At 39.3% G+C, this 19,680-nt stretch overlaps 1 protein-coding gene across 1 annotated transcript in view; it reads right to left on the bottom strand.

Annotated features, from left to right (window-relative positions):
- Positions 1–19,680, bottom strand: part of LOC122815830 (kielin cysteine rich BMP regulator) — a 2,917,372-nt gene that overhangs the window by 471,932 nt on the left and 2,425,760 nt on the right. Inside the window, exons 40-41 of the mRNA XM_044088633.1 lie at positions 6,873–7,040; positions 4,870–4,963 (exon numbers count right to left, since the gene is read on the bottom strand). Coding sequence (XP_043944568.1) covers positions 4,870–4,963; positions 6,873–7,040 — 262 coding nt within the window. The remainder of the gene's footprint in view (positions 1–4,869; positions 4,964–6,872; positions 7,041–19,680) is intronic.

The raw sequence follows: 19,680 nt of genomic DNA, 5'->3' as shown, positions 1-19,680 counted from the left end.
CATTTCACCCTATTTAATTTGAAATTATGCTGCTATAATTTATTCATCAGTGGCATCATTCTCTTATTTTCTTCTTGCATATAACCCCATAATAACAGATTATCAATTATAATTGCAGTAATTCTAAAGAGTTCAATCACCTGTGAGTCAACTCTTTAGCTACCTCTGATGCTGAAGAAATACCAAACAAAAGTCTGCACCTAATTATTGCCACATCATATTAAATGTACATAATTTGAAGCATTTTGATTTACCTCCACAATTCCTGATTTGCATCTTATACTGAAAGGAACCTACATTTGGTATTATTAAGACTATAAAATTGAAAAGTAAAATGAACATCTTCAGACAGTACTACAAGGACTTGACTAAAATATTTAAAAATCATGTTACTAAATCACATGATGATGAATCAGTAATGAAGCAAAAATAATTATTCCACAGCCAATGATACAGCAGCTATAAAACATGATCATGTGATTTAGTAACATAAGTTTTAAATATTTTAGTCAAGTCTTTGTAGTACTGTCTGAAGAAGTTCGTTTTAAATACATTAAAGAACAAAAGTGCTGACATTTATTCACTGTTTGGGTCATGCTTTGGCTGGTTTAGTTTTCAGTTTTTCCTTTTCTGTTCCACTTTTTCTATAGAAGCACGCTGACACAATAAATGGCACGGACTTTTTAATAAACGTAAGCGCTTTCAGCTAAGCAAATGCCCAGCCTTCATCAGACAAAAACCAGTTAACACAGCTTGGTTTTTATAATTTTTCTAATTAAAAGAGATAGGAATATCCTGTATCAATTTAGTAATGTGATTGGCTGTTTAGCCACTTATAGATGTAGGTTTTATGTATAAAAACCAAGCTGTGTTAACTGGTTTTTGTCTGATGAAGGCTGGGCATTTGCTTAGCTGAAAGCGCTTACGTTTATTAAAAAGTCTGTGCCATTTATTGTGTCAGCGTGCTTCTACTTTCCTTTTGTGTGTTTTACTCAGTTTTTAAAGTTTTTTCTGTTTCGCCACTTTTTCTATAGTTTGTCTATGTCTTTGACTAAAAGCAATGGGTAGTGCTCTCATTTATTCACTTTATTCAGATCTAATAGGGCAATGTAAATGTAACTCATGGCTTTCTGTAGAACAGTAACCCCAACGTTCACATATCTTGATGGTTCTAACTGCCTCCTAAAGACATTGAAACTTTCCATTCACTTCAGCTCCTGCTGTAGTCTACATTTGAGTGCCACTGATACTTTTCTTGAGGCATGTATTCCTGGTATTGCTTCAAGTTTTTCTGCATGTCATACTCTCTTAGCAAACTTCCTAAGCCTGTAAGTACACTAGCTTTGTCATTAATGGTATCTAGTTAGTTAGTTGTACATTGTTGAATGGGAGAGTACACTGGTCCAAGGACAGTTTTCTGGCTTGACCCAGGCCTAGAAGGAGCATTTACATTGACAAAATTTTAGGCTAGTATATTAAACATGTTAAATAATTATTATCATCACATTTGAATATACATCAGCATAAAAACAGGTAAAACTGCTGTAAACCCTTCAATAACATGCATACTTATATTCAATAGCATATGCAGGCAAAACTGATATAATAAAGTACATTTTAATAAGACATCATCTCTCAGTGAAAACAGCATTAAAAAGACATGCTCTAAAGGTCCCATCATCCCAGTATCTACTCCAACCCTATCTCACCACCAGACCACTACGATCCAGCAACAAAAATCAATTACAGGTTACTAGAGCCAATAACACTGCTGGAGAAGCACTAGTCTCCAGCACTATAGACAAATTATGGAACATCCCCCCACACAATAACCTCTATACCATCATGCACCCACTTCAAAACTTTACTTAAAGCGCACCTAAAAACATGCTGGCTATGCCCTTTTAACTCTCCACTCTAACTTCTCCCACTCCATCTACCCTCTACCTCTCTTCTACCCCACTAGCTAACTTTGATTACAGCAAGCTCTGATACTTCCATGCCTATCTGCTTATTATATGGCAGTAACTTCTTATTGTAACAATTGTTAATATCTACTATGACTTTGTGGATGGAACAGATGCAAGTTATCTACTGAATGTACTATGCTCTTCATCTGTAACTATGTTTGCAATATTTTAATTGCTAGGATTCTTCATCTGTAACTATGTCTGTAATATTTTAATTTGTGGAGATTTTCTCTCCGGGCCTCCACTGAAAATGGACCAGCATCCAGTCGGACATTCCCAGTCAACAAATGTAAATAAATAATAAATAAATAATAGGTTGATGAGAAACAGTGTTAAGGTAGCAAAAAGAAAGTAAGGAAGGAAGTAGAACTCAAGTGTATATTGAAAGGGTGAAATATGGGGGAGGGGGGGGGTAGAATAAGAATTATAGTAGGAGACCTAAGCAAGCAAATTGTGTACTATAAGCCAGAAATGCTCATGGTAAAGGAATGAAAAGGAAATATGTTACTGCAAGTTTGGTAAAAAAAGAGAAAAGTTAAGTAACATCAAGGGGGTAGGGGAGTCTATTAACCAGGATTGTAGAAGCAAGGAAATTAGCTGTCTTTTCTGGTATGCTTTTTGAGATTTTTCCTAACAACTTTTGAGTTTAATGTCAGTCCTGATATTTTGTGGTATTTTGTTTCGATGTCCTAGTGTTATCTTAACAAATGCTTTTTGCTGTTATAGCCAATGTGTAAGGTGGCCTGAAAAGTAGGTAATCCCCTTTATTCCTTAGATCATAGCTCTAGCTTTTAAAGTGCAGGCATTGTTTAAATGCTGGGCATTGGCACTCATTGACTAATTCATGGGTAAAGATATTTAGTTGGAATACCATTCTTGTATAGACTGGAAACCAGTTGCATTTGGCTATGGTAAGACAATGGTGCTCATGTGATGGGTTAAGACAAATAAAGTATAGAACTCTATTTTTCACACTTTGTAGGAGGTGTACATTTTGTTGACAGTCTATAACAATGAAAGGAAATTAATATTCTAGCCTACGTAGTAGGAGATAGATTGCTAAGGCATGTTTTGCTTCTTTGGTTAAGAGGTGGGTTACTTTATATGGAGTCTAAGATGGCTGAAGATCTCTGTTACCATTTCAACATGTGATGTACAAGATACAGTTTGGCCTAATATTATTCCAAGGTATCACACTGAGTGATGAGGCTAGCTTTAGCTGAGTAAAGTCTTAGAATTTTTAGTGATGCTGTAGTAGATAACCTGCTATTAGTGCTGAATAAAATAGTTGTGGACTTTTAGTATTCAGAGTTAGTTTGTTGGTATGCTTCCAGTCTATAGAAGACTAAATGCATTATGTAAAGCATCTGCCATTTCAATCTCAAAATTAGCTTCCTGGTGATAACAATGTCATTGGTATATAGTAGGATGTTATGGCTGGGTATCAACCAAAGAAAGTAGTTTACAAAAAGAGAGATAACAGAAGGGGTCCTAGTACCAAGCCTTGAGGAACTACTAAATGTTTAGGAGAGGGATAAAAGTTGGCTATATATGTGCCTTTTGTGAATGTTCTGTTGTGTAGATAGTCCCCAAACCTGGACTAGACCTCATAAAAAGACAGCACTTTTTGAGTTTGAGAAGCAACAAGCTATAGTCACTACATCTACGTTTTGAAAGTCTTGTTCTAATGCTGATACAAAGAAGAATTTCATGTTCCTGACTAAAATTAATTTTGTATGTGGTCTTAGCAAGGAAATGTTCTACATCGCAAAGACAGGGGCATGGCTGTCTTGTCTTGTCAGGCATTATGCCAAATGAATACCTAGGTCACAGTACTCTTCCTTTATCTCTTTTGTCCCAGCAGACAGTTTTTTGTTGACAGTCACAACTGTCGCAAACTGCATCAAAGTTTAAGCACAATGCATCTTCTATATGTACAACAGAGTCCTGGAGTAAAACTTGCTAAACAAGAAACGGAATTGTAAATATTTTCACATTGACTTTATTATTGTTAACTATTGGTAAAAACACCAAATTCATTTCTATTTGACAAATTTTAAGTCAAAATATCTGTAAAAATATATTCTTTTAAATATTGGAATATAAAGCAGTCTGCCTTAAGAATCACAAAATTCATGTGTTAAATATTTCATGAAATAAAGAAGTATTACTTTTTTATTACTTAATGGCAATATTAAATAATTATTTGCTTACAGTTTGATGTTGTTAAGCATGGAAAGATACCTCTCTTTACCTACTTCTACTGCATTCTCCTCATGGTTAAATGATCTCAGCTGCATAATGTGTTACACAACAATAAAAAATCCATAAGTGTAATATGTACAGCAAATATTGTTACATGATAAACAAAAAGACGTCAAAGAAAATTTGTATAATTGTCTTTTCAATGAATCTCCCACTACTGGATTAGCAAATATACTTTTTAATGCTACATTGCACATGTGTATATGTTTGTACATGTGTATGTGTGTTTGTGTGCATGTGTGTGTGCTTGTGAGAGTGAGTGATTTTTTTTTTAACTGTGGGCACCATGAACACTGATGACCCCTATCATACATGATCCAGAACAAGACTATTGCAGTATTATAAAGCTATTGTAAACAGCAAATAGTTTTCATTGTGGAAATACTCCAGGACAAAATTTGCTTAAATAAGCAGCTTGTGCATATTTATGCCAGATTTCTTTGATTCATTCACATTATCTGTAGAGACACAGAAGTGATCTGATAACCACGTGCAAGTCTGAACCTCTAGTTATTATGTACGAAGTTCACAGTTATAATATTGTTGTACACATGAAGCCTCACCTGCCTTGTTAACTCACACTCAGACCAGGATTAAAAATGCAAAGTAATGTAAGCAGTGTTTGTGTATGTACCTCTACAGCGTGGACAGCACGCTCCTGCATCAGTCACTTGGTGCATACATTTCAGTTGTGGGCATGATATGCTGTCACAGTGCACATTACCTTCCTGAGAAAATAAGAAAGGAAAAGTGGGTTAAGTTAACTACATACTAAACACCTACACATTTTATTTATGTATATGGCAAAAGAAACACACAATACATCAGTATTTGTCTGAGATTTGAGATGCCTTTTACAAGCAGGTATGGGATCCCCCAGCTTTGTCACCTTTCAGGCATTCTTTGTTTAATTTCTGTAATCAGTTAAGAAATGTTGTTACAGCAAAATAAAAACAAGAGGTACCCCATATTTACTAAGTAGTTGTTTAAAATACTCCCTTCACATTTGCAGCATTTGTGGTACTGTTACGTTTTCCATAAATCCATCTCTTTAGTGATGTGTTACTCTGGGAGGTGCATATATGTTCAAACCACCGGTCTGTGCTTGCAATGATGTGTCTGCATAATGTGCTAAAAATAAATGTAGCATATCCTAAAGAATCTCCATTGAGAAAATTATGAATATTGTCATCCTCCTAAACTGACAATCACAAGTGCATTCACTGCTCTGTAGTTCATACAATTACAGATGCTCCCTTGCAGCTTTGTTTTTCTCATTTTTGAAACATTGATCTCTCAAGAACCTCAAAGTTAAGCTGGTGGTGCTGTGGTAGCATTGTCACCTCACAGTAAGATGCTGTCCGGTTCGATTCTCAGCTAGAGCGTCTTCTGCATGGAGACATGCGTGAATGGGCGTACCTTCGTTGAAGGTTGTGCGTCAGGCCTTGCAAGCCGGTACGTAAAAATCAACTGCCAATCATTAGCGGACCGGAGTTCTGCTGTGGCGACCCCTAACCGAGAAAAGTCGAAAGACACAAACAAATTGTCTTATCTCCCATCCGTGCATCTAGAATGCTAAATGAGCTTTTTACTTTAGGCATGTTAACATAACTCTGTATAAATAAAGTCTTGCATTTTTTGCTAGCCTTGTCATTTGTCAGCAGGTACCTTAAAAATTTATATATGCATCTTGGACATGTGACTTTTTTATTTTACACTAAAATAGCAATCTTTGCTAAATGTATTTACAAACTCAAAAGAACTGAGTTGTTAAGAAAAATGGATAAAATTGTGCTTCAAAGGAACATTACAAACAAAACATCTTGTTTATTGGGTAAAATTAAGCAATGTTTGTATAATGTACCCAGCTATACAGCTGTAAAGAAGTTGATAAAGCTGATTGCAAAGCAAGTTCCTCTACAAGTGTGGGTATGAACCATGAATGAACAATATACTTAATTCTCCTGCTATACATTCTGTTACCACCTTGTTGAAATGTGTTCAGAGATAACTTAGTGATCCAGCTATGCTATTATTGCATTTATTGTAAATGATATACAGTACCTCTGCTGAAGTACATACAAAATAAAAATAGACAAATGTGTCTCACAAACCATGTGCTGACATTTCTAAATTATTTTTTTTTCTGTTCCTTTCATTGAGGCTGTGCTCTCATTCACTGCATTGTAAGGTTAACCATAATCTTGTGAGTGGTTATGTCTACCCCAAAGTTATGCAGGTTTTCTTCTTATAGAAAGTCTATATAATAAATCAAGCATGTGCAATATTTATCAGTGGCACAGACCATATCCCCCACAGGATAAAAAAATGATAACATAAAGAGAAAAATTCCTCAAAGTGTGATAGGGATGACAAACATAAACATTAGATGTGGAGTCATTTTTTTTTAATTCCAACTGAATTACTAATATGGAAAACAGAAATTAGCACTTCCCAATCAACATCATTAGTTTTGGTGGAGCAAAACCATTCTGCAGATAAGCAGTTATTTATTAATGTGTACAAGACATTAAAATAATTCTGGATAGTGTGAGATCCTAGACGACAATCTTGCTTTAATGGTAAGTTGAACATCATTAACTGAAATTCAAGGAGTAACTTTAAAGAGATGCTCACCTGGCAGGTGCATTGCTGGCAGGAATCAGGGTTGAAGACATTCCCATTCTTGTAGACAAGACCCTCAAACATGCAATCCCAACAAATAGGGCAGCATTGGCCAGCCATGGGTACTGGATTTCTACATGAAACATCACAGTGCAGCTCTGAGCATGTCACCTCTCCTTGCTTAAGGAAGAAGGAAGAAACAAAATATGAAGAAGAAGTTTTATTTTCCAACATTTTAATTGATAATGTTATTTCATAAGTAATACTAATAATGAAAATTTGAGGACAAATGAATCTTGCATTCAGAAAATTGCTTAATAATAAAGTAGAACAATGTTAAACTTGACAGTCCTGTTCATTATTCACTGAGTTACACTTACAGGCATTAACAACTCAGTTTACCTTATTGTGCAGATAGCAGTATTACATAACTGGCTTTTATCCTGTGTTTGTAATGTCAGTCTCCATTTGCAAACTGCATGACTCTTGAATAGTCAAGTAACCAGAAAGCTATACCAAGTCATCATTGAAAATACTCCTGATGAAGGTCTCCTGCTAGACCAAAAAACATGAGTAAATGCAAAATCTCTATTAGTTTAATAAAAGGTATTATACAATGACCCCCCATTAATATTCCAAAATGTGCATGCTGATTGGCCAGTATGTCCATTGTAAATCCCACAATATACCAACGGAAAAAGGTCCAGTCGCCCGGACTTTTGTCCATTGGTATAAAGGGCGAAAAACATTTTTTTTTTGACAAATAAAAAAGAAAAAAAGATAAAGCAGTGCAATGGAGACTTTCTTTTCTCCGTTGCTTCCATTTCTAAGCATTGATGTGCTGGGTATGTGTGGGACGCAAGTCCCATATGCATGCTCAATACATCAAAACAAGAAGCAGTGTACCACAACCAGCAGAAGAACAGTAATGTGCCATTATACAAAGACATTATTTAAGAAAAGTAAGTATTTTTTTCTTAAATAATGTCATTGTATAATAGCAATAACTGACTCTATGGTTGTGGTATATTGAAATGTACCCATGGTTGGCTTTATTTAATCACTCAGGCTTTGCCCTTGTGATTAAACCACACCAACCATGGGTAAATCATCAATATACCACACCACATCATCAGTTATTGCTTAATTACACCACATGTGTATTTCATGGTCTTTGGGTTTGCTGACAGTGGATCAACACAGCATTTTTAAATTTTTCTTACCATCGCTGAAAGCACATTGAGCTTATGCTCCTTTCTTACTAAAACATAACAAGAATAGTTACATTTGTTTCATGTTTCGAAAATGTCCATCCATCTATAATGCCTTCTCCCACTTTTCCACATGGGGTTGGGGTGACATTTCAACACTGACAATCTACTAGAGCTAAGGTGCACACTGCCAGGTGGTTAGCCCCACCATGGCTGTTCATCCATACCACACACTCACACCTACATCCAATTTAGAGTGTCCAGTCCACCTATTGCATATTTTTGGAATATGTACGGAAACTGGAACACCTGAAGAAACCCCACACAAATACATGGAGGACATGCAGACTGCATACAGAACGTACCCCAGCTGAGAATTGAACCAGAGAATCCCTTGGTGTCAGGTGGCAATGCTAGCCATGGTGCCACTCTGCCACCCTATTTTGAAAATGTATTTCTGATTATTTTATGTCTGCTTGTTTACTGGGGTCGAACATTGATCTCCACAGTCACACAGTTAGGCAATGGAGGCTGGGGGAATCAAGCACTGGATCACTGCACCACAGGAAACAGCTCATTAACAACTCCTTAATCCTCTCTGCCAACTGCCAGACTGAAAAATGGGACATACGTATGGTATTTCTGGAAATCTCCACAGATAGTGTCTTTTTATATTGAAGCAGATCATGTATATGCAATCTTCTTTTATATTCAGATAACATTACAACTTCTTTGTTAAGATATTTTATGTGTATATTAAGTTACATAAAACAAATTTACCATCACAATACTAAGGATCAGTTGATTGAGTTCTAACTACCAGAATACAACTTGTCAAAGTTATAATGTATCTTAGTTCGCATTTCAGGTATCTAGGCATGGCAGTGGTGGTGGTAGTTAATGTTTGTGGGGTACCATTCTGTGCCTGTTGGGGCTCACTTCAAAATGGGATACCAAGGAGCGTGTCTCACTAGAAAATGTTTTTGTGGGCAGGTGGTGAGGATGTGTGTTCTCACTCAGTTCTGATTACGCAATTCCATTCAAGTCCAATGACTATTCATATCTGGAGCCATAAAACCTGTCTGCAATGTCATGAGTCATCGGTAGTGGCCTAATTCAGAAAATCTCACTCATACTTACAAAATGTAGTTGTGGCTAAACTTAAAGAAGATTTTCAAACCACAATCCAAATCCTTATAGTTTCCAAGCATAAACAGCTTTCAAGCTGCAAGATGTTTCTCTAAAGAACTGCTATGGTTAAAAAGAGTGATAAAACAGGAAGTCTACAATGCGGAGCAGCACTTATAGCTCACTTTGCATACTGAGACTCCCAGATTACTAATAAATGTGTAACGTTTGCAGAATATGCAGTAGTCCTGCTCCTAGAGCTGAATTGCAGAATGCTTCAGCTGTAAACTGTGCTGTCTTCTGTTTATTCTATAAACTTAATTTGAATCAGTGTATTATGAAGACCTTCACTCATTGTTGTTAACCTTTAATAAGTATTAACTCATTGTAAAAGTATTACATCTGTACTTTTTGAAGTTTTCTATTACTGAATAAATTTTCTATTAAAAATATAATTCTATCAGAATTTCTGTACAACATTGGCTATAAGCTATGCCAAATTTCATATATACAAACATTTTAGGAAATGAAAAATATGACTAAGAAAACAAATATAAATGATTTCCTTTTGCAGAACTACCGAAATGTCTAAGTAATAGACAACGCGCTTAATGGCCGTCATCCAGTTACTTCAGCCCGTCTAATTTTGCAATTTGTAATAAAGCCATTGACTTGTAAAACTCTGTGATTTTCCTGAGAATGTGAGATTTATGCTTTCAGCTATGGAACATTACCTTTCTATTTAATGCATCAAATCTACAACAGTATTGAATAAAGCAATATTATAAATAATAAGAAAATATATTTGCATGTTTTCACCATAAAACTTGAGCCACTTTGATGACTTGACAGTGTATGTCTAGAAGTTTAAATCATCAAACCACCAGGAACTTACTTGTTTTCCTTTGAAAGGCAGATCATGAATGCAGAGCTTTACCATAATAATACACAGCAGCATTTTGCATAAATCCAACGTTTGGTCACATCATATGAAGCTCTGTTTTTCTGTTTTCATTAACAGCATCTCATAGCTTTTAGGATGAGGTGTCTAGACATCATTTAATTGGCAGAAGAATCATTGGGAAGCAGACATAATCCCCACCATTTAAATACTTATATTTCTTAAGCTGGTACAATGCCATCATTATCATAAACTTTAATTTACTTCTTTAAAGAGTACAGACTGGTTGAAATAAACCACTGTAGTAGTTTAGCTCTGAAGTACTAACCACACCATAGCAACAATTAATAGCTTTTATCTATATTACAACAATTAAAAGATGTGCAAGCAGTGAAGCATATTCAAAACTGAAATCAGAATATGAATATACTGTAAAAACAGAGACTGCTGATGGGAATTTATTATGTTTTATGACTAAAAAGTGATGATCTACAGTTTATAAAGTACAGAAAGTAACTTTGCAGCCTTAAGCATGTATCCATTCTAATTATTGTTAGACAATTAAAAATCCATTTTGAGTTTTATTCTCAATAGCTATTTTAAATAAATATCAGCTACTTAAACAAACATATCTGTGTTTAAGTGCACATGCTTATTTATCTCATATATTATTTAGGTTTTGTAACCTGTGAAGTTTCACTGGGTTCTGTGTAACTGTTCATGGAAGCCACTTGGAAAGTGAAAACAAATGCACCCAGCATCACAGCAAGAACAGTGATATGGCCTATTTCTATAAAAAGCTTCATATATTAACTAAATACTAAGCACCCAGCAAAGTAGATCAGCTTACATTAACTCATAAGCCCTCTGTAACACAAGTACTGCAAGACTAACTACTGTTTCTTAAGTTTTAGTTCATATAAAGTAAATTACATAAAAATACTGTAGGTCTCGAACTTATGAATTGCAAAGTACAGTAGCAGAATTTCAACATTTTTTTCAAGGTGATGGTTTGCTTCCATGCTTACTGACCTTTAAGCCAGCCCTTGATCAGACAGTGCCTGCTTCTTTTTTTGCTCTGGGAATTTCACCTGATGTCAAGAGGAGAGGTGTTGGTGATGGGAGGGGGGGGTTGTCCTGAGGGTACCTTGTGCTCTCACTAGTATCCTGGCAATGACAGCATTTTTTTGGATTGCAACCCCAACTCCAGAGCATGCAGATGTGCAGACCACACCACAGCAGTAGCTAACAATGCCTTTTCCTTGTGAATGAATGCTTACACACACACAGACACACACACACACACACACACACACACACACACACACACACACACACACACACACACACACACACACACACACACACACACTTACTTTGAAGGATAACACCCACTGGTGCCTTGGTGAGCTCAAAATGCACCCCCAGACCACCCTCTGTCTCACTGCTTTGTCTCTAAGAGATAGCAGAATTGTGTATGGCCACCATCACAATTTCTTTCCATCCAGGATGAGCCTCCCTATCTTCCCTACTAATGCTGTCAAGCTTGTGCACCATAATTAGCGTTATAAACCTCTATGCCAGCAGCATTACTTAAAGACTTACAGTCAGCTCGGATAAGCAATACCTAGAGATTCAAGAAATGATTTGTCTTTAGAATGGAAACTAAGGAGTCATTTTTCTGATGTGGAAACCAGGAATCAGACATTCTGATTATGGTATTCCTAGAGCCATAGATCAAAGCAAAGGTTTTTGAATAAAACAGACCTGTGGGCAGAGCTTACTTAAAATCAGTGGCACAATGCACTGAGAAAATTGTCAAAAAAATTACTTAAATAAGGAATTTTAGTTAGCACCTTATCGCGCTATCAATGCCATGAAGCAGTTACTGCAGAAAGCTAAAGAAGTGAGAACAACATTTATGAAATTTACAACAATCCCTCTTTTTATAACTAAAGTATTTTCTAACTTTTCGTACACAGTTCTAAATTATCTTAAACCCCAGGATATTTGCTTGTACCAAGTAAACCATAGTATAATGACTTTTTTGTAGCCTGAAACGTTACAAAATGTAATATGTAAACACAAATGTAGCATTTAATTACTAGTTTTTGAAAAACAAATGCTACTGATTCTAAAAGAGATGAACATAAAATACATTCCTATTTAACTGTTATTTGTTAAAAGCTCTTTGAGGAGTCATTCTCAAAGGCAAACTGCTAATCTGCTATACTGTCCACAGATGTGCACATGGTCTGAGCTTCAATATGTATTCTGGACTGGCATTCTGTCCAGGACTGTTTATCTGCCCTGTTCCCACACAGTGCTGGGGTTGGGAGGTGATTCTGCTCCTATGTAACCTTGGACTGTATAAAGTAGATATCAGAAGTTCATATTTTTCATTTTATGGAATGTAGCAAAGTCTTCTGTTTATCTGTAAAGTCACCCCCCGGGATTCATAAACCTTGCGCCAGTTGCAGGTGTAGCATTGGTGTTCCAACACCAAATATGACCGGCAAGCGATCCAGGTACGAGCTGTTTCCATGTGCACTACCTGCATAAGCTATGCCCGCACAGCTCCCAGCCCCTGTATGGTAATTGCCCAAGTTGCAGCAGTGTAGCATGCAAATGAAGGTATTTAGCAATCCAGGAAGTGGTGCAGGCATAGTGTAAGCTTGCAGAAATGTAAACCGTAAAAAAACGGTTTACATTTTTGCAAACATAAAATCGCAGCCATGACAGCTGGCCAAACACATGTATTATATCGTTAATATATGCCAATGGCTAAATATATAGCCATTGGCATAAAAAAGTGTACAAAATATAAAAAGAACATTTAATTTCATTTTTTGCACGATTGCAAAGTTTAAGAGCATGGCAGCAGCACGCAAGCCAGATTGCATGAAAAATAGAAAAATATAGAATAAAACTGCAATGTAACACATATCATGATTTTCCCATAATAGTCAATGGCAGGCATGTTACACCACACCATGGTGCAAGGGTTGCTAAGGGGCTGTGACAGTGTTTTACGTGGTAGCTAGGAATTAGCAGACAATGCCATGCAAATGAGAGGAGTAATAGTGAATCACAGATTCCCTGCTGGTGTAAGGATGCACCTCACAGCATAGCATTATAACACTGAGGTGTGCCCAGGAGATAAAGATGACATCAAGAGAGGAGTGTCACCTTTGCTGTAAGCACATTGGAGCATTACTAATCTGGTTTGCCCATAGCTAAGCAAAGCTGCAGGATAGGGGGGTGTCGAACTGGCTATAGCTTTGCTTAGCTGAGAGTGCACAAGGTAGCCGAGTATGCATGTGACTGTAGATGAAAGCGCACTTAAACCCGGTAAATGGGTTTGCACAGTGTGCACCGGAGCTGAAACAGGAAGGATATAGGAAAGAAATAAGGAAATGCTGCAGCAGGGAAATTGGGGTACAAATGACTAATTAACACCTAGGAACCTATAGTGGGCCATTGGCAACAGCTAACAAGGCTGCAAGCAGCTACTTGCAGAACAGGAAAGGGGAGGTGCTGTACTGCAAAGAAAACAGTAAAGTGTCACAGCAGAACAAAGCGGATTTGCAGTATATCAGCTACAAGACACATTTTGCAACACATGACTGGGTAGGGAAAGTACAAAACAAGAAATACAGCAGGTGGATGCATGCCTGATAATGGGACGGGATCCAGGTTTAAAAGTGAATTAAAGGGCAACAGATTAATCAAGGCAGGCAACCATAACTCCACACTAAAGACCCCACACTTGCAGTACTCAGTGTAAAACCCATAATTAAGATACCCTGCAGCTGGAATTGCTGATACACATCCAAATGACATCAGCAGCATCAATAGCAAAATAGTATACAGTGTGAAAGCACCTCACACACACTTGTGTATTCCATACACTCTGCACCATTGGTGTATACAGATTGGGAACATTTAGTATGTACATGTTAGGGGCTGCCATAGCTTTGATCCACCAGCATGTGTTGGAGACTGAAGGTGATGTGGAGGATGATGCACACAACCACCTCAGGCACCAGAGGAGGAGAAGAGTGTTCAGACCCAGGGTAACCTACCAGGGGCTACATGGTCTGGAGATAGTAGAGTGTTACAGGGTGGACAGGGACACCCTACAGCAACTTGTGGAGCTCTGCCGGCCATACCTCAGAGCCAGAACAAACAGAGGAGAACACATCCCAGTGGATATGAAGGTATGCGTAAGCCTGAGAATACTAGCTACAGGTACCTTTCAAAGGCCAGCTGGGGATATCATGAGGATCTCACAGGCATCAGCATCCAGGGTACTTCACCATTTCCTGGATGCCATGTTACCACAGGCCAATGAGCACATATACTTCCCCCAAATGCAGGAGGAGTTGGCCAGCAATATGCATCTCTTCCGCCGTGTGGCAGAATACCTGGAGGTACTTGGTGCAATTGACTGCACGCACATACACATCAAGTCACCACCTGGTGAGCAGGGTAGGTGCTACATAAACCACAAGGGATACCCCTCCATCAACTGCCAGGTTGCGTACAATGCCCAGGGCATCATCATGGATGTATGTGCTGGCAGCCCTGGAAGCTATCACGACTCCCACATCTGGCATGCCTCACAGCTGTATCAGGTATTTGCCAGGGGGGACATCCCATATGGCCACCTGGTGAGGGATACTGGCTATGCACTGGAACCCTGGATGATGACTCCCATCAGAAATGCACACACACCCATGCAAGAATGCCATAATGAGGCACACGCATAAACCAGAATCATCACAGAGCATGTGTTTGGGATGCTTAAATCATGGTTCTGTTGCTTGGACATATCTGGTAGAGCCTTGCAGTACTCTCCAGGCATGTGTGCCCACATCTTCATAGTATGTGCCATGCTACACAATATGATCCTGCAGAAACAGCTGCAGCAGGGACAAAATGGTGAAGGCCCTCACAGCCCACCACCACTGCCAAGGGCCCCACAGGCACAGAGGTACTCAGACCATGAACACTCTAAGCCAGTAGGCAGATGGAGATGTGCCCAGTATGCCCATGCCTTGGCAAGGAGGGATTGTATAGCACACACACTGGCAGTGTAGGCCCCTAGGGACTGACACCTTTCTCCACCTGCACACACAGTAAAAATGGATGGCACACACACAAGACTACCTGTAAATTGTCATGTATAGGCAGTCTACTGTGTGCATCCAGCATAGGCAGACCTCAACTATTGCACACGCAACAGCTATTGGCACAAGGTAAGTCAACACCTGAACAGTAAATTAAGCTATCCGTATGTGCTGATACTGTATGTATAGGTTCATAGGTTCATAGGCAGGTACTTGGCTAACTGCCTGAGGGCATTCATAAGCCTAGCCAATATGTGTCAGCTTTTGCCACCATATTGATTCATTAACTGTCCCTCTGTGGAGCAGAGCCAATGGCGGGATCCCTGGGGTGTATCTACTGTTCCCCATCCACTCTTCAAGGTTTCTCTTGAAGAGTATTAGTGAGGGGCTCTGTATAATGTAATTAGGGATGTTGTTTCAATGTATGGGGAGTTTCTGTGACAGGAATCCATCCCTCCAGCATGTTCCAGTTATTGTTGTGGCAAGGTTCAGCTCACTACAGCGTGTGGCTCACTGTGACATGGATTCCCATAGGTGGAGCATATCCATTAAGCCAGAGTTCAACATGGCTTTATTGGCCAGCAGAGATAATTTCCAAGTAAACGAGATGCCACTGAGTAAAGTAGGAGTTTATTCAGTCTAGCTGCATAGGACATATGTTTGAGGCCAATAATCCTCTTGGCGAGGTACATTTGTGGACCTTCCAGCTGTTGGATGTGTCTTCTGAAGTACGTCCCAAATGGGTTACTATACTCTATGATGGGACTGATGAGTGATGACTAAAGGGGCACTATAACCTCAGTATGTCTAGATGTGAACCCTTTAGTAATCAGATGGCCTACATAGAAGGATGTCCTAACTACTTTGGAGATATGATTGTCAAAGGAGAGATAACTATCTCAGTCCCCAGATACCCTATTACCTTGTCTGTATTAAAGTGGCTGCCACTTAAGTGCTAATATGTGGGTGCTTAATAATCCACAATGGAATGACCACGCAGCTTGTGGCACTTACCTGGAGACCATGACTTTAACATCCTGTGTTGGTCTCTGTGAGGCCCCTTGAAGGATGTCTGTGTCAGCTGGACTGTCAAGTATGGCTCCCAGTTTGCAGTCATTGCAAACATGGTCTGCCGTAGTCCACCTGCACTTGCCTGTACCTCTGAGAAATATATGTCAAACAGTAGGGGTCCCAGGACTGAGTCCTGTGGGACACCAGTCATGACTGGTTAAGAGTTGGACCTGGAGACAGCTAGTCGTACCACGTGGGTTCTGTGTGTAAGCCCATTGGCAACCCATCCTGTGATGTATGGGTGTATGTACAGGCTGGTGAGTTTATCAATAATACCTGAGTGGGGAATGGTGTCAAAAACCTTGGTGAGGTCCAGGTAGTATGTGTGAACCACCTCTCCCCTCATCTAATGTTTTGGTGACTGTCTGTAAGACGTCAAACAGGTTCAGTAGGCATGAACTGCACTCAACCAAGCTGACCTGGATTGGGTCAAGTGTTTTGAGGTTACCAATATCTTTGTTAATGAGTGCCATGAGGATGCGCTCCATAGCTTTGCAGACCAGGTTAGTCACGCTTATGGGGTGGTAGTTACCATGGTCAGTTGTGTTTCCACCTAGGTGGTGTGGAATAACCATTGCCACGCACCATTGTATGAGCATGTAGCCTGTGGAGAGGCTGAGGTTGAATAGCTTAATTAGGTGGGGGGTCAGTTTGTCTTGTAGTATTTGCAAGATGCAGTCTGGGACACCATCTGCCTCCATTGATGCTGTGTATTGCTGTTAGAGAAGGCCATTTCCACCTGTGTATCTCTGATGTCTGGGATACTGTACTTTTTGGGTATTGTTGTGGGCTCTTTAGGAGGTGAAGTTTGCACTGAATGTATCTGCAAGGATGTTGGCGATACCAGTAGGGTCAGTATATTATGTGCTATATTGCACCGGCACAGTGCAAATCTGTGTGTTACCACTTAGATCCTTGACATAGCCAAAGAAGGCTTTGTGGTTATCTTTCGAATCCTTGCCTATTTTCCTGTTGATGTTAGCCTTGGATGATTTCATGAGGGACCTACGTTCCTTACTAATACTGGTCCTGGATGTCTGCCCTTCTTGGGATTTACTGTTTTTATGGACTACTGTCCTACTTCTGTTGTATAGCCTATTTATTGCAGGGGTCCACCAGACTGGTGTCCTTGTCTAGGAGGATTGAGTTTTGGTTTACCAGTGATGGCACGAGTCATACATCCTTGTAGGTGCTTATAGAGTGCATTTGTAAATCTGTCTTTATCCTGAGCAGTGTTTTCCCTTAGCGTGGGGGCTGCAAAACCCCCCACCCGTCTCTAGTAGTGTGAATGTAGCTGTAGGAAAGGTATACACTGTGGTTTCCGTGGGTGGGAGAGATGGTTGGATGTGGAAACAGTGAATAGTTCATGGTTAGATCTAACCAGTGACTGGTTTACCTCAGCTGTGTTGCACCTGTCGCCCATGTTGGTGATTACCACTTCTAGTATGTTTCCACCCCTTGTTAGGGAGTTTATCATCTGATACAGGGCATATGAGGTGATAAATTTCAGGAAGCGCTGGGCCTGGAAGTGAGTACTTGAGTAAGTTTCCCAGTTAATGGTAGGACAGTTGACATCGACCAATACCAGGGTGTGTGGTAGGACTGTCAAGTTTTCCACTGTCGCCAGGTAGGTGGAGTGGTGGTCCTGGGTCATGGAGGGTGATCTGTAGCAGGCCACAGTTTGCATTACAGTTGTGGCTGATGCTAGCTGCACATGGATGATCTCAGAGGTATCATGCTGCCCCACTAACCTGGAGGTGTAGGTATCCCTGATGAATATGGATACACACCCTCCATGTCTGTGTCAGTCCATGTTCTGTGTCCGAAATGTGTGGTATGGGTTGTAGCCTGGTAGTGATGGTGTGCTCCCAAGAGCCTTAAAACAGGTCTCAGTTACTGCACAGATGTTGACGTTGTCCATACTGAGGAGTGCTGTGAGTGTGTGCATGTTGTGATCACAACCCCTGGTGTTGAGTAGCATAACCTTCATTGATTCTGCAATTGTGCTGTTTACGGAGGTGGGATTCACCTTTGAGACTTTCCTAAAAAAGGCACCATGGGGGCACAAATAGCCTTGGCCAGTATTCCAAAGCCTAAAGCTGACACATAAGCTGGTATGTTAGTGTTGCATGCATGTTTCCCATCTGTGCTTGTTTCTCATCTTTCCTGTAGGTAACCTACTGGTAAGCAATAGAAAGCCTTAAACTTATACACGTCTTCTAGCTTCCAAGATAGGCTTCTGGGGTGATTAAGTATCAATGTTCTGTATGTTTTTGCTGTACTTAACTGTTTTCTGACTACATGGTGATCTTTCACTGTATATTGTGATCTGAAAGCTCTGTTTATTCACATATTACGGCTGTGATGGCCTGCACTTTAGAGGTTCACAGATAGGTAGTAGGCTATCTGCCCAAGGGCAATTAGAAGCATGGTTACAGTGTGTTGGCTTTCTCTGTACCACTGATGAAGTAACTGAGCCTCTGTCAAGCATAGCCAATGAAGTGATTCCAGGCAGAGTTGCCAGAAGCTGTTGAAGACTGGGACGGTGGAGGGGCACTTAGTGATCTAAAGAGGGCATGTTAACATGAAAAATCAACACCATTCAATTTTTCCAACAGGTCTTGCAGCTATAAAACTGGAGGCCCCCCCCCCCTGGCTGTATGGTCCTGGGACACATGATCTCAGGCGTGTATATTCTGTTACCCATTCACACAACAAGGTTTCCCTTGAAGTGTGTCAGTGAGGGGCTATGCCTAATGCAGTTAGGAATGTAATTTATAGACTCTCATTTCATTTGTTATATATTTTTATTTCAAGAGTAAGTGAAGCTCAGTGGGTTTGGGCACCTCTGCCCTTTGCTTAGCCTAGCTTACACATAGAAATCATCTGAAGAGGAAATAAACTGAAGCAACATTAATGTCAATAGTATAATGGTTACAGCATTTGCATAGTATCTGTGCATTCAAGGTTCAAATCCCAATAAAGTCAGGGATGTTTATCATGTTAAAAAGTATACCTTAACTACAGCTTGCATATATAGGTAATGTTCGTGAGTATAATAAACATTTGAAACACCCATATAAACCCACATGTGCTGGAGATTAAAGTCAACAGAGAATGTAATGTTATGTAAGCACATAGTGAGATGTTACTTCACTGAAATGTATATATCCTGAGTAGTTTGCAGATGTGGCCGTGTTTGTGCCCACAGGTTATACGTTTTAAAGTTAAACTTTTTAACTGCTGCTTTAATGTCACACAAACACTTTAAAACATGCTTACGACTGCCTTAGCATTTTTAAAGCATCGCAGGTGTTGAACCCTGGACCATGCACACTATAGTCATGGGACTTACCACTAAGCCATCTGAGCTGTAT

This window comes from Protopterus annectens, chromosome 11.part0 (genome assembly GCF_019279795.1).
Source record: "Protopterus annectens isolate FY-2018-M chromosome 11.part0, PAN1.0, whole genome shotgun sequence".
NCBI classification, from domain to species: Eukaryota; Metazoa; Chordata; order Ceratodontiformes; family Protopteridae; genus Protopterus; species Protopterus annectens.
Note: the sequence above shows the minus strand (reverse complement) of the source record. Positions and strands in the feature narration are given on the sequence as shown.